This window comes from Rhea pennata, chromosome 3 (genome assembly GCF_028389875.1).
Source record: "Rhea pennata isolate bPtePen1 chromosome 3, bPtePen1.pri, whole genome shotgun sequence".
Lineage (NCBI taxonomy): Eukaryota > Metazoa > Chordata > Aves > Rheiformes > Rheidae > Rhea > Rhea pennata.
The window spans coordinates 12,342,023-12,357,241 of NC_084665.1; the positions used below are offsets into that span (position 1 = coordinate 12,342,023).

The window sequence follows — 15,219 nt, forward strand, 5'->3', positions numbered from 1 at the left end:
GATTCCCAGATGGAACTGAAGAGGTAGAATACAAGAAAAACAGGGGCCTTCAGAAAGCCTGGAATATTGACTGTAAAAACTCAAATGGACATCTGTAATACAGTTGCCAGTTAGTTTATTTATTTTAGTCTCTGTACAACAACAGTTTTCATTCTGCTTAATTTTATGCATAAAAATAGCCTTATCAGAAGTAATTAACAAGCATAAGGTTAAACAAATGTGCAACATCAGGTTTTCATATGTTTTCGTGAGATGAAATTTCAGATAGTTTCAGTTAGTTTAAGATCATCTCACCCTGATAATTTAGAGAAAGAAAAATATTTTGGAGAGTTCCTTGGCATTTTGTGTGAGAGACAACAAGAAATTCTTTGCGTTTTTCTTGCTTTCATTAAAAATTAGATAAAAGAGGTTTATCAAAAAAGTGAATTTTCATCTTTATTACAACATGCTTCTGCTGTGCATTGTCTTGTACTTCCTTTATAGATGTAGATAAACAAAAATATGTGCAGACAAAGGCAATAAACACTACAAGGCAATAAACACTACATGTTTAAAAAACTTCGGAAGTTAAATCATGATCAGAGTCAAGGAAAACTCTATACAGCATAGCAGAAAATTAAATTGGGAGGCTTGCAAAATTTTGGGGGGCAATTTAAATCATTTGGATTTTTTGGCTGAGTGGTTGCTCTTATTGTTAAAACGATAGAGCAGAGAGATGTTATATCTCATGTAACTGCAAAAGCTAGCTTGATAGTTAAAAGCAATTGAAGTTTTTCTCATGGGTCAGTGACATGCTGAAAACACTAGGATTTTCTTCCTCTGCAGGAATTTAGTTGGTATTGTATGTTCTAATGGAAGGTGTACAATATGATGCATATTTTGTTCTATCCTGAAGGGATTTAGCTTATCTTTGAGTGTAGTAATGACAAAAAGCTGTGTTTTACCACTTCTTGTAACCAGATCTACCAACAAAGGAATAGCTTCCCTTTGACAAAGTAAGGTGTTGGAGTTAAACACTTCATAATCCTTGGACAGGAGAGTCTTCATATTGATTTCTTCAGTAAGTTACATTTATTGTAACATAATGTTTTTGATTCAAGTTAATTTTATAGTGAAATGCAAGGGAGCGAGGTTAGTTTTTCTGCTATTAGCTTTTTAATTTTTTATATTGCTATTCATTTAGATAATGATAGCACCTATGGTATGTCAGATGCTTCCAACAGAAGGTACAGTTTGTGCCCTGACAACTACCCAAACACCGTAAGGGTTTTTATGCATGTGATCTTATTTGTATCCAGAAAATAATAGATCTTTTACAAATACTTGCATGAGAAAAGTAGAATTGAGATTAGGTAAAACGTAGTTTGTCTGTACTTCTAGAAATTGGAGTTGCTATAGATCTGTGTCAAAGTCTACAATTTTCATTTACTCTGGATCCCGTTTTGCTAGAGCAGTTGTTGCAACTGCTTCTTCTGCTGACTTGTCTGCAGTTCCGTTGGTGATCACTTTACTTTCCTATGAAAGCTACTTCGATTGTTTTTCTGGATAAATACTTATAGGCTGTGTATTTAATCTGTCTTTGCAACTTTGTGCAGCTTAGTGCCAAAATGAAGAAGACCAGCCATGTGAACAGTTCTCTCTGGACCAGTTTAGAAAACTAAGCTTTTTCTATCTGCCAGATTTCTGTTAGTGACTTTCTTTGCTGCAGTTTGACCTGTGCTTGAGCCCTGAAATTGAGGGCTGTTACTACTGTTCCTATTCGGACCAACTGAATAGGATTCTCTGCTCAGTTTGCCAGGGGATTGCATTTATCAGCAACCTATACTTTTCATCTGAGACCAGTTGCTGCAATGAAGTAGGAAAAATAATTGCAAAGACTGGTGCTTACCTTCTTGAAATGCTTATAAGGCATTTCACTAGGAGTTTCTGAGAAGCTGCTTCACTGCAGGGAGTGATGTGCAGGAAGAGCACTGCGATGCTTCCTCAAGTCATCTTCAGCTCAGCTGCTCAGCACAAGCACCAGAGTCAGCTGGGTGTCGCTGCTGGGAGCTTCCTTTAGTTGTCCCTCAGGAGCAAAACAGAGGGGAAGGCAGATTCACACATCTGAGGTGCTTTAGATGTTGCCTTATACTGTAGACTAGAGCATGACAATCCTCGTCAGTGCCTGTGTTGCTCCGTATCTGGGGAGGTAGCCCCACAGGCTTTAGTTTTAGCTTGAAGGCTGATGGGTTTCTTGCTGCCTCCAAGGAATGAAGGAGAAAAGTCCTCCTTCTAAGCTCCAGTCTCTCTGTTTCACAATGTATAGATGTATTGGATCTTCAAGTGTCAAGAAATAACTCAGAAGTCAAATAATTAGCAAGGACAATATATAAATTTGTGATGGGGGATTTAAAACGTTTTAGGAGGTCATTGTTTGGGTATGTTAGTACGAAAGTAAGTTGAAATGTATTAACATTTTCTAAATAACTTTTTTAAAAAACAGTATTAACGTAGGCAGGAGTGTTCACGTTCAGAATCATGTTAGTATAATTTTCCACTTGTCAAGTTATTGATAACTGCTAACACATTTTAAAACGCTGGTTGCTTTGCAATAGGTAGAAAGCTGTTATCAAAGTATGCATCAACAGACAGCCTATTTTCATCATTTTCTGTTTCATCGTTGCCTTCTGCAGGGTTTGTTGCACCCACTCCGGAAGCAGCTAATGTTGATTCTTCAGGTGTGAGGCAAAAGGGGTTTCTGTAATTGATGTCGTCTTCACAACTGAGATTTGTGAAGAAGGACTGTGAAGAAAGTCTTGGAATACTTAGGTACTTGTTCAGGTTTCTTGGAAGTCTTATTCCCTTGAAATGTGTTAGGTCAGTGAAGCAAATACACTGCGAAAACTGTAACCAACTGTAGCTTTATTATTAAGCATTTAATTTGGAACAGTTCTATGCTGAGGAACATGCTCAAGAAACATTGCTTTGGGTCAAGTAATGTCCAGGTAATGTGAAGATTATGGAACTAGATGTAATAATACTTTTGTTTTTCAAGAGCTTGTTTTTCATTACTATGCTTGAAATTAGGGCTAAACTGGCCTCTCTGTTATAATCATGCCAGTCCCTTTTCATGAGAAAAATATGGAAATTTTGACTGTACTGAGAACTGGAATGCATACTGTGATGGAAGAGCATGACATAGTTTACTTAAGGAAACTAGACTTCTAGTACCATTCTTCTTCTCAAGTTGAAAAACATCTAAAGCAATAGTATTTTCGTATTTACTAATAAAAATACATGAAAATGAATACAAAAGTGAAAATATATTGTGTTTCCCAACTGTTCAGAACGTTAGTAGAAAAGCTGAGGTCAGGTGATTGTTTAGGCTGGATATTAGAGCCGTAATAGTCCAAACGGGTGCTCTAATCTGTCATTCTTGTTGCTGTTATTTCCTATGGTAAACCTCGATATTACAGCAACACTTTTTAGAAACACCACTACTCTTTTTCACCATGTAGAATTGAAGGATGTGAGACAACCAAATGAATCTCATGTTAAAGAACCTCTGTTTCATTCTTCGTTCGATATATATTTCTTTTCGTTATGTGGTCCTAACTGTATGGTGCTCAGTCCGAACTAGCCATTAGGAAGGTCAGAATGAAGAAAAGCGTCTGTAGAATAGGAGCTGAGGCTTGCAGTAAATGTTGTGAAGTACAGCCAATGCTTTTATTTCACCTTCCAGTTTCAGTCTTTGGCGTCATGTGTATTGGATATTTTATCAGTGACTGTAGTTTTGCAATAACCTGGCTTTGTTAGTCTCATCGCAGACAAATGGGATGCTACTTTCTGATGTCAAACTTGTGATCAAACTAATAATTTAATACACAGATCAACTTGAGCTCTGTCCCAGGCTTTCTGATAGGATAGCATGCTTTAATTTTTTTTCTTGAGGTAATTTATGGAATTTACCTTTTTTTCCCGTGTAAACTGATGAGGATTTTTCTTTTTTGTCTTGCCTTTCTCTTAGGCGTTCGTGATGTTATTTAAACTGACTAAATGAAAGTACAATAATTCAAAAATTAGACCGAGCAGCATTAATTAATTAAGCAGGAACGACCTGGCTTTGCTATGCATTTCTGTGTGTTAGAGCATAACTAAAGAATTCTGGGGCATAGTTTTCAGGGATAACTTTTCCTATTGACTGATATAATAGAGTCATCACAACAGCTGCAAGGGATTGGTTACACTGCTGGGATTCATTTTGGTGTGCGCGGGGGTTTTTTGTGCGTGCTTTTCGAAACAAAACAGTTTGATAGCAGGTGTGGCCTTTAACCCTCCCTAACTTTGAAGAACTTAATCATCGTCATTTGTTCAGCACTGAATTAATTTTGCAGGTGGAGGGAACGGAGGGAAATGTAGTTTGGTTCTGATGGGAAAGAAGGGGGCTGAGGAGTGGCTCTGTAGGGATCCTTGTCCCTGTTTTATACACCGGACAAGGCAGGGTTATGTTTGGAAAGTTCTGTCTAAAACAAGTTGTAAGTTTGACTGGGAAAACTTTTTTTTTTTTTTTTTTTTTTTTGCTGTATAATTACAGGGACATAATGAAAATATGATCAGTCTCGGATGAAAAGACTGATTCAAAACACGCATTTACTAAGCAAGCTACGGAGAAGGGGCTGGGAGAGCCGTGGAAGCGGGGGCAGCACGGGAAGGCGCCCGGAGACGTGCCCGCGCCGGCGCTCCCTCCCCGCGCCTGCTTCTTCGGCCCTCTGACGGCTCGGCGGCTCCGTCTCGCTGGCCGAGCGAGCTCGGGTGCCCGGGGCATTGCGTAGCGGTAGCGTCGGGATGAGCCAGACTCCCCCTCTGCGGAGCCCCGGACACGGCCTGCCGTGGGGCGCTGGGAATAGCAGCGCCCTGGCACGCACGCAGGAAAATACTGTCTCCGTGGGGGTTAACTCTCCATTAAATCGGTCGCTTAGTTTTTCAACCTTGTAGATTAACTTTGTTGTAAAAGCAGGTACTAAAATTGATTAAAAGTCCAAATACAAGCGAAGCAATTTTATCTGCCAGCATAAACCTGAGTTGTCATATAAACTTTTACAAGTAAGTATAAACCTGAATTAAAACAGCCTATGCCAGCTAATGTCCTTGGAAGGTTGTTGGTTGTGCCAAAAAATTACGTGGTATTATTGTTCATGGTGGTAAAGCCTGCTACGACCCAGGGAGGACTCATTTTCAAAAGAGCCTGAGCTTATACATAAATGTAGATGTTTACAGAAAAAAAAGCTAGAAATTCATCTCTGTGTTAAGAATAAATGTTGTGAATCCATTTTTTTCTGACCCGTAAACACAAAGATGTGCGCTGCAATCACAAAAATCTGTTCTCTGGCTCAGTTCGTGTCTTTATTCCCTTTTCCATACAGGCGTGGATGCACAGGTTCGTAGGTTGTGCTCATCGCTGGGGCTGTACCTGGTTCTAGTATTTAGGCGAAGCAACTATTTCTGTATTCTTTGGTGACGCTTTAATGCGTGAGAGGCTCATCTGTTTAAGTATTTCTCTTCGTATACAGTCCTGTATATACTCACTCCACTTGCAAATTCAGTCGCTTCTGGCTCTGGTAGGCAGTTTCCCATCTTCCGAGGGAGCCTGAGTTGAGGTGAGTTGGGTTAGCGGTGGAGGCTGTCGGCGGGAAGGCGGGAGGTCCCCGAGGGCGCACGCGACGCCGTTGCAGCCTCGGGCAGGCTACTGCAGAACCATTCCTGCAGTCGGTTTTACGTCTGTGTGCTTCCTCAATCTTCGAGTTACTGCAACTAAAGATCAGGTGTTCTGCCTTTCTCTTCCCTTTCTGCAGCTTTCTCGTGGCTGCTATTAGCAGTTTTTACTACTGCTGGCTCCTGCTTTCGTGCCCCAGTTAGCAGCTCCGTTCAGAGCATTTCTAGACAGCAGTTAAATACAGCTGAGAGAGTTTTACTTTCTTAGAAATCTTAAATTTATTGTCACAGTTAGATTAACTTTATATTTCTTGAGAAAATACCTATGTTGGCTTTATATTTCTTGAGGAAATGTTCTATAATATTTATAGTCGTGTTGTATCAGGTGAGACATGCTGTGAGTGAGGATGAGGAGTAAAAGACAGTTTAGCAGCAGTTTTTAGCTTTTCTAGTTTATATTTTCCTTCCATCCTCTCCTCTGATGAAAGTGCTAATAGGAAAGTTCACATTTTTGTTATGCCAGGCTGTCAATTATACTCATTCTTTTGTCACCCCCTTTGCAATCATACTAGTTAGCAATGCTTTGAATATATGTCTCAAGTGGTCTATTGCTGTGGTAAGACCTGTTTTACATTAAATTGTACCTTTTTTTGGTGTAGCAGAGTATTGACTTTCTGAGGTTCGTTTTATATGGATTATTTCCCCTTTGCCAAAGCAACTTTCTGATTCAGAAATAGCGTAGTCTAAGCAGAACTGCTACCTGGTATGGGCATGGTTGCAACTACCTTGAGATGAATATGCCGGCGTGTTTCACCCCCGTGGACTAGGATTTCCCTGTGGTGTGGTGAATCTCATTCTTCAAAGGACAGTCAACCTCATTCTTGAGCAGTGAATTAATCTTTAAATTTTTATGAAAATTTTCGAATACTCCAATGTTTGAGCTGTTATGTGGTGTGAAAACATGCAAATCTTTACTCTTTTGGAAACCTCAGTGCGGAAATATTAAGTGATCTATTTTACGCAAGGAGCTGCTTCTTAATTCATTGTTTTTTATGTTTTTAAAGAAAGAGCGTTAGATACAACCTTGATGGTAAAAGTAAAATGAGTTCACATATGAACTTTAGGTAAGTTCATAACTTACCTGAAGCTATGGTTTGGTTACATCTTCAGAATGATTGTATGTCACGTTCACAGAGAGGAAGTTCATAAAAGGACTTACAGGTTATTTATGGGAATTAGGATTTCTTTTTTTTTCCCTGTCTCCTTTTAAAGAGAAGTCTATATGAAACTTAAGGATCCAGTAACTAACAAAATGAAGTGCTTGCTGACCGGCAGCAGATATGAATAATTTGCATGTGGGTTTGCTTTCTCTTATCCATCAAAGTAATATTATTTGTATTAAATTTTAAATAAATGACAAAAAGTCACATAGAAAAGGTATTACATATGGGTACTTTTTGTCATTCTATTTTCATAATTATGGAAAGAGAGAATTAGGGCCAAAGTTACTTTCTGTGATGGAACTACAGCAGCGATTAAGAAGGTTCATGAACTGCAGAGCTGGAAGATGGTGTTTTGGTTGTCCTTTCCCATCAAATGCAAACTTTGCCGTGATTTTTAAAGTACTGAATTTTTATACTGTTAGTTTATTTGCTCTCTTATTGAAAACTTGAAAAGCCTCTCAAAGAGTAATCCTGAAAATCAGCTGCCTCGAAATTCTGCTTTTGAAAATCCAGCTGCCTTTGTAGCTATAATTATTTGCTGAATTACTTGTTTGCAGAGACTCAGTTGAATATGATTGTATGCCTTTTAAAATAATATATATTCATGGATAAGAAGTAAAAGATCATATATTTATGAAGGAGAAGAATTAAACAAATTGGTATATGCATGTATGTTTCATATATTTTCAATTACACTTTTCTTTTTTTCCAGACCAGCCAGACCATTCAAGTTACCAAAAAGGTAAGGTATATTACTGTCACATGTGAGGTTTACAAAATCATGAAGGCAGTGAATAAGGTGAAGGCTAAACTGTTATTCTCCATACAGTACAAAATATAAGAGATGTTTGGTGAAAATAGTAGGCAATTAATTAGATTTTTTTTAAGTGTATCTTACACAGTGGATAATGAATTTCTGGAACTGCCAAAGCAGTGGAGGCAAATAGCATTAGGTAGCTCAAAGAGGTTTAGAAAATTTGATGTACTGCGGGTCCGCAAATGACTGTGGAAAGGAGTAGGCAGGGCAGTGGCTTACTTTTCATAGAGAAAATAAAAAATAGCTAAATACATTAAGGCTTCTTAATGCAAGAAAAATAAAATAATTTCCATCTTTCTCATTACTTGCTTACAACTTCCATCTTTCTCATTACTTACAGTCAGTTGAGGTATAGGCTATCTGTAGGCAACTTGGTTCGAACCAGAATCCTCCAGCACCAAATGATACTCAGACAAATAAAATTTGTGTACTGTGGTTCGTCTAGTTTGGTGTTCTGGTTTAGGTCATCTTTGCTTATCTGAGCATGTGATATAAGAAACAGGAGAATTTTACAGATGTAAAGGCACAATTACTGTCTCCTGTTTGTGGCTTATTAACATTTAAGCAGTTTATCTAGGACATAGTTTATTTTATAGGTAGCGAATAAAGAATTTAACCAATTTACGAGCTGCTCAACTGAGAATGGAATTACATAGGCAACATGTCAAAGGGGTAAATCCTGCAGTGGTGATGAAAAGGAAAATAAATTTTTAGGTATAATTTTTATGACTTCAGAGCAAATGTCTGTCGTAGCCAATCGATCTAGCAATTGGTGTTTATACGAAAGGGAAAAACATCCTCTAGAAAGGGAAATTCTGTTAGGTCATCTACTTCCCTTCACTCCTACTTTGGACAGTTGCTCACCTGGCAAACTGCCTCTTTGTGATTCACCTTAATAATAACTAACATGTCAGATCACTTTTCAAGCTTCAGTTAGTTAAGGTTCGTAACTTCTTGTGTGAGAATGTGAAAATTATTCCACATTTACCTAACGAGAAATTGAGGTGCATCCATTGCTTTGGACTTTCTTGCTCCTAAAGCTGTGCTTAGACCTCTAGACAGTACCTGGCACCACACGCTGCAGAAAGTCAGCAACAGGGTGTCGATTTTACGGATCGAAAAATGGGAAGGTGTTGCTGGAGTGAGGAGCTGGCTGTAGCTGTTAGGTCTCCTCTGGGCGGGAGGAGGACAGACAATTTCTGCCTAATTTCTGTAACTGTGATTAGGAAATGGGTTGTCTGAGGTTGAAAAAGAACAACAATCTTTAAGACATAGAAATAAGTGCAGAGTGCACTCTGCTATAAATTTATTTTCATGTTACACTGCATGTAAGTTGAGGAGGAAGTAGAGTAGGAATCTTGATCAATATTTAGTGTGTTCAGACACTAACAGTGTAGGATGATTCATATTGTATAATTATCTTTTAAAATACTATGTAAACTTTGTGGACTTTCTGTACTCTCCTTGCTCCTAAGATCAGACAGTGTTGCCCTTGAAACATAAGCGCTATGATTTCAGGAGTAGAAAAATCATAAAGAAATTAAGATTTGGGCATTTTCTGCTACTTTTTTCCAATTTAACAACAATAAAAGTATCTTATGCAAATTACAAAAATTAGATTTGTGCATAAACTTTGCATTCTGACAATTTGGAAGAGAGAGTTAAAAGCTGAGAATATACGTTGTTCCAGAAGACTAAGTAACTAATGCTGTTAGTTTATGCATCATGTTGCTTCACCTTCACCTTTGAATTTACAACAGATTTTATGTATTATTAGAATATAGCTTTTCAGTAAGTTTTAAATAGTTTTAAATATATGATAGTTTTAAATATAGAGGAAATTTTTGCGTTATAAGTTCTACTTTAAAATGGATTTTCCTCTTTTAAGTACGGTATTTTTCTTAAAAAGCTGATGCTTTCAAAAAAGAAACTACGATGTTTTCTATCATTAAGCTTTTAGCAAACACTTGTTTTCTAGTGATTTCTGAGCATGGATAATATTTATACCAAAAATTAAAGTTATGGGAGAAGTATTAATATCAATAATTCATCTTTGGTCTTAAACAACCTTTTCAGTTCGCGCGTGCATTTTTAGTGTCAATTTGTTTTTATATAAATGATAGTCACGGCAGTTTTCATTACAGAACACATACAGCAAAAACACTTATTTCAGTAACCCATAGTTAGTCATAGTTCTGTCAACAGAAAAAAAATATAGGCTAAAACCTACATTTTTGTCAGAATCCTGAAAAAAACAGTAGTACTAGTCTGATATGAAGGGCTTCTCATGAGAGTAGAAAGTTTCTGTAGGGAGAAAATTTGAAAGTGGGGTTTTTTTTGTTTATTTTCTGATTTGCTTAACAAAATGGTAGTAGAAATAAATGTGATTTCCAAATCTTTCCTACATCCACATATGACATTTAGCTTAATTTCATGGAAAGAAAACGAAGAAAGTAGGTCCATCATTCAGTGAGGCTCTTTGCTTGGAGAGGGACGTGGACTCCTTCGGTGTATGAGCTTTGTTTCTCTGACGCCTTTTCCTCTGCTCCTTTCCCCGCAGCTATGCGGCACTGATAGCCGACTGGCCCGTGGTGGTGCTGGGCATGTGCACTGTGCTGATAGTGGTGTGTGCTCTGGTTGGGATATTGGTGCCAGATCTTCCAGACTTCTCTGATCCATTGCTGGTAGGTAAATACTAGTCACATGTACTGTGAAATGAGTATTTTTGGTGTGCTGGTTTTTCAGTGATACGAGTAAATGGTGAATGTAAGTACAGTGCTGTAAAATTGTTAAAATTCCTTTTAAATTCAAGTCTGCCTGGACAAAACCCCTGACTCTTGACATACCTCAGTTTAGTGGACATCTCTGTCTAAAGTCTACAGTGCAGCCTACTGTATTTGGGATCTAAAAATTGAATTGGCGTGTTTATCTTTTTACTATCAAAACCTGAAGATTTTTCTTACTATGGATCTGCTTTGTAATCAATTTCCAGAGAGAGTCCATTAATAGTAAGCATAGAGAAGTAAGTGTTATATGATGAATCCATGAAAGAAATTGGATTTAAGAGCCTGGTAATTCCTCTAATTAAAAAAAAAATAAAAATACAATTTGATGTTACCATAGCTAGCTAAAGATGATATAAAAAAGCAATTGCACATCAGTGTTGTGCACTAGTTCAAGTTACGGTTTTCTGCATTCAGATCTCATGCGTCTTACAACAGAACTTCTATACATTGAACAATGTAAATTCATCGTGGTTATAGATAATAGGCGCAGTACAACACAGACCATACGTTCTAAATCAAGTTTCAAAAAGTAAGTGCCAGGATTTTTTTAAAGGAAAGGGGATTCTAAGAGCCTTCTGGGGATGAAATCATATCCATATTGAAAGCTGAAAGTAATCTTTATCAGATTCCCTTAAATAATAAGCTCATTTCTTATTTTTCTTGAGCTGTATTACCCATGAGAAACTTTCAGAATGCTTTTGGAAGAAATTATGTTTTGTTATTGTCCGCAAATGTAAATATACCATTCCTATAAGTTATGACACAGTACTGTATATATGCAATGTGCAGTAAAGGATATTTCTTGACACAGTCAACAGTTACTCAAATTATGGTTAAAAGTCTCTTTTAAAATTATTATAATATTGGCTTTTTCTTGGAGAACTAAAAAGATATACTTCAGGATTTTAAAATCATATTTAATCAGTAAAGAGTGATAATTAAGATACAGAAGAGGACAATCTAGAGCATCCTTGTTCTGAAAACTAATGTATCAAACATTGTCAAAGATTAAATAATCATAATTTGTCAAGGAGGTAAATAGTAGGCACAAGAATTCTTAATTCCTTGATAGTCCATACAGTTGGTCATTACTTTGTCCAACTGCCCTGTCATAAAGCGCTTTACCTTAAATGTAGATGCCTGGAGTAACTATGATTCATCATGAAAACTGTCTATTACTTTGATCATGTTTCCACTTTCCCATTAAAACTAAAGAATGAAATGTATTACTGGAATTTCATAATTTTCTCCCTTAGGGTTTTGAACCAAGAGGGACTGCAATAGGGCAGAGACTGGTCACGTGGAATAACATGGTCAAAAATACAGGGTACAAAGCAACACTGGCAAACTATCCTTTCAAATATGCAGATGAGCAGGCTAAAAGGTAAGAATTTGTATTCAAAATTAACTTCGTTTATTGTTTTTATTGCTTAAAAGAGGCTTGCTCCGGTATCCTCTGAACTCAATGTATACAGTGCCAATGATTTCGACGAACACTGAATCTAATCCTCTGATAAGGCCTTTCATATGGAATTAGATTTTTCCCATCACAAGCTGTTTAAAATATCTTGGCATTTTTGTTTTCTCTTTGAATTATGAGGATTTTTCAGTAGTAGACTCAATGTAATTTCCTTTGAAGTCTCTAAAAGAAGAAAAAACTAATGAATATTTCAGTTCTTGAATACTGAAGTCACACTGGCAAAAAAATATATATTTTTCTAATGCAAGAGTTATGAAGAGGTGTGACTAGCTTGGGTACTCCTTTTAATGATGTCTTTGCTTAAGAAAAGTAAAACTATTTATCCTGTGTTAGTCATCAGGATGACAGATGGTCAGATGATCACTATGAAAGAGAGAAGAGGCAAGCAGATTGGAACTTCCACAAAGATACCTTTTTCTGCGATATTCCAAGTAAGTGGAGAAATGATATCAAGAAGCCTAAAAAGTTTGCCAGTGTGATGATTTCTGAACTCTTCCTCATGTTGTATGCTTTAATATTAGGAAAATATTTCTTATTTGGTATATTCATAATAAGTACCTTCTTTTTGTCTGCAGAAGCCTTTGAAGAAATCAAATTAAAAAATTGCATTCTATTGGTGTGTCTTAGGAAGCAATGGTACTTCCTTGAAGTCCTTTCTTTAAGTAGTTCCATTCCTTTAAACTTTTTATGAGTTGTTAATACTGATCATTGTAAAAGCAGTCTCTTTATATACCTATAGAAGTTGCACCTAATTCAGCTTAGGAAAGAAGTGTTTTATCTGTGCCATCAACACAAATCTAAAAATACCTAAACTAAAGTACTTTTCCTCTTTATGTTTTTATGATACTCTTTTCTAAAAGACATCTACAGGTCACATCCTGCCTAGGATTTAGTTCTTTTTTTTTTTTTTTTTAACAAAAAAAAATCTTAAAAACCAAAGGCCTGTGCCTGTGAAGATGTTTAGTTTCAAGTAAAGAGATTATTTTGACCAAGAAGACGTATTGCAAAGACAACTTTGATAGGTCCTATTCTGGCAGAGAGCGTGCGTTAGCGTAGATCTTACCTTTATTTCATGGAATAGTTTTAAACTTGGGGTTTTTGCTGCTACATTAGTATATGACCTGCTGCTTCAATATATGAACACTGATTACAACATGAAAACGTAATTGTGTAATTGTTTGGTTACGTTACTTTATCTGAGAGAGCAATAACCAAGAAAAAACAGAGATAACAAATAGATTTTTGATTTTTTTTCAATTATAGTAACGTCTTGCATCTAGTATAAGTGAGAGGAAGTGCACAGCATGATCAATTCTGCTCCTATAAGTAGAACTGAATTAGACTAATGAGACCTCTCCTAAGGATGAGCAAATGTACTAGAAACTCTACTGAGCATTAACCACAGCTTGAAGCAGAATTAACTGCTCTTACTCTGCCCACTCTTTTTTATATTTTAAGTCTCATTTTTTTTCTTTCCCCTACTGTTTCTGCACAGTCTCAGTCATAGCAGTCAGGACAGAATTATGCTTCTATAGGAAGGTTTGCCAGCACATTATAGAAAGAAAACAGTTTATTTCCTGTTGACCAGTATTTGTCTTCCCTGGTATGCTCCAGGATCAGCAAATTTCAGCTTCCCTAATCCTAAAGCACAGTCAAATATCTTAAAGCACTAGCCCCTTAGTCTTTTGATCACAGTTCTCTGAGAGGCAGCAATTCTGCCAATTCACAGCAGAAGGAAAAATTCAGTCTTTTGGTATTTGAAACATTGTAAACTTAATAATGTTTCTTTAACCCAAAATTTCGTATTGTGCTACACAGTGCCATAGATTAGTGGGTATAGATTAGTGTGTATGTGTTTAGCTGTGCATGATGATCTTGCTGCTGCTAAGTAATAATTTTCTTCCTAAAAGCTGTCTCCTAATAAATGTGATTCAGTTTGTAATTTAAGCTGTGTGTGTATCTAAACTGTAGAATTCTTTTAAAATGGCCTCAAGGATATTGCAACAATTTCTACTGCAGTCATTCACTTCTGAAGCAAAAACATTCTTGTAGAAACATCTTTATAATTATTATTTATATTCCCAAATGTCTTACTGAATCAGCCTTTGATTACTGTTATCTACATGCTGCCATTATACTGTGCCAAGAATTTCATAATCTGCTGATTAGATCTTCTGATTTTCATGTTTGTCATATTTCAGAAGATAGTTTGCTTGGACAGAAGTCAGTAGAACTTCTAAGAGGTATATAATATTTAAGATGCTGTATTTACTATAAGCACTTTAAGGAAACTGAAGCTTTCATGTGGACTGAATCTTGAAGATAAAGAGATCATCTTGAAAAGGAGATGATTCCCATGATCTGAAAAAGATTCCATCTGTATCATTTGAATGGTGGGATTTTGCTTCAGTCTTTGATACCAGGCATAGCTGAATAATCCATAAACTCTCCTACTATAATTTCAGGTGATCGGTATTCACGAGTGGTATTTACTTCAACAGAGGGAGAAAATTTATGGAATTTGAATGCAATTAAGTCAATGTGCAATGTAGATAACTTAAGGGTAAGTAAAGATGGTCTTTGTTTAATACACAGGTATGAAGTATGTATTTCAGAATTTGTTTTTGCTGCCCATTACAATCTGATAGTGTATGAGAGCATTTCACATTGTCCACATCCTTGTTGATGGTCAGTCTGCATGCAAAGCGTTAACAAACAGCTTTCAGTTTGTACAGTCTTATTACACACAGGAATTTCTTTGCGTTTTGCTGCTAATGCTATCTAGAATCCAGAATAGAACAGGCTAGGGTTGATTCAAAAGTTTCAGTACAGAATGATTGAAGGAACTTAACTTTTGCTGTGTGCTTCCTCTTAAAATATTATTTCCTGGATTTTTGTTCATGCTTCCCAGAAAATACTTGTTTTCCTTGCTTTTTCTGCGTCAGCTGAACTGGTTACGTCTTCACAGTACATGCAGTCTTTTCTGGGAGCCAGTGGATCTTTAGATTTATGAAGTCAAAAGATGATAAATTAGCAGCTGGATGTCAAAGAAACATAGATACAGTATCTAGATGAAAAGCACAATTAATTAGATCTGGCTTGTGATAATCTAAGAGTTTTTATGTTAAATTGAGAAAATGAAAGAAGACATTTTGGCCTTGTCCATCTGGCTCAGCTGTAATTTTCCTTGGACAATACAGATATGGCTTTACTTACTCTTGG

The 15,219-nt window shown here is 36.6% G+C and overlaps 1 protein-coding gene across 5 annotated transcripts in view; it reads left to right on the forward strand.

Annotated features, from left to right (window-relative positions):
* DISP1 (dispatched RND transporter family member 1) overlaps positions 1-15,219 on the forward strand; it is an 87,260-nt gene that overhangs the window by 64,341 nt on the left and 7,700 nt on the right. For all 5 annotated transcript variants that reach the window (XM_062571570.1, XM_062571572.1, XM_062571571.1 and 2 more), the window contains 5 exons: positions 7,627-7,656; positions 10,292-10,415; positions 11,774-11,901; positions 12,331-12,428; positions 14,463-14,560. In XM_062571570.1, the coding sequence (XP_062427554.1) occupies positions 7,627-7,656; positions 10,292-10,415; positions 11,774-11,901; positions 12,331-12,428; positions 14,463-14,560 (478 nt within the window). The remainder of the gene's footprint in view (positions 1-7,626; positions 7,657-10,291; positions 10,416-11,773; positions 11,902-12,330; positions 12,429-14,462; positions 14,561-15,219) is intronic.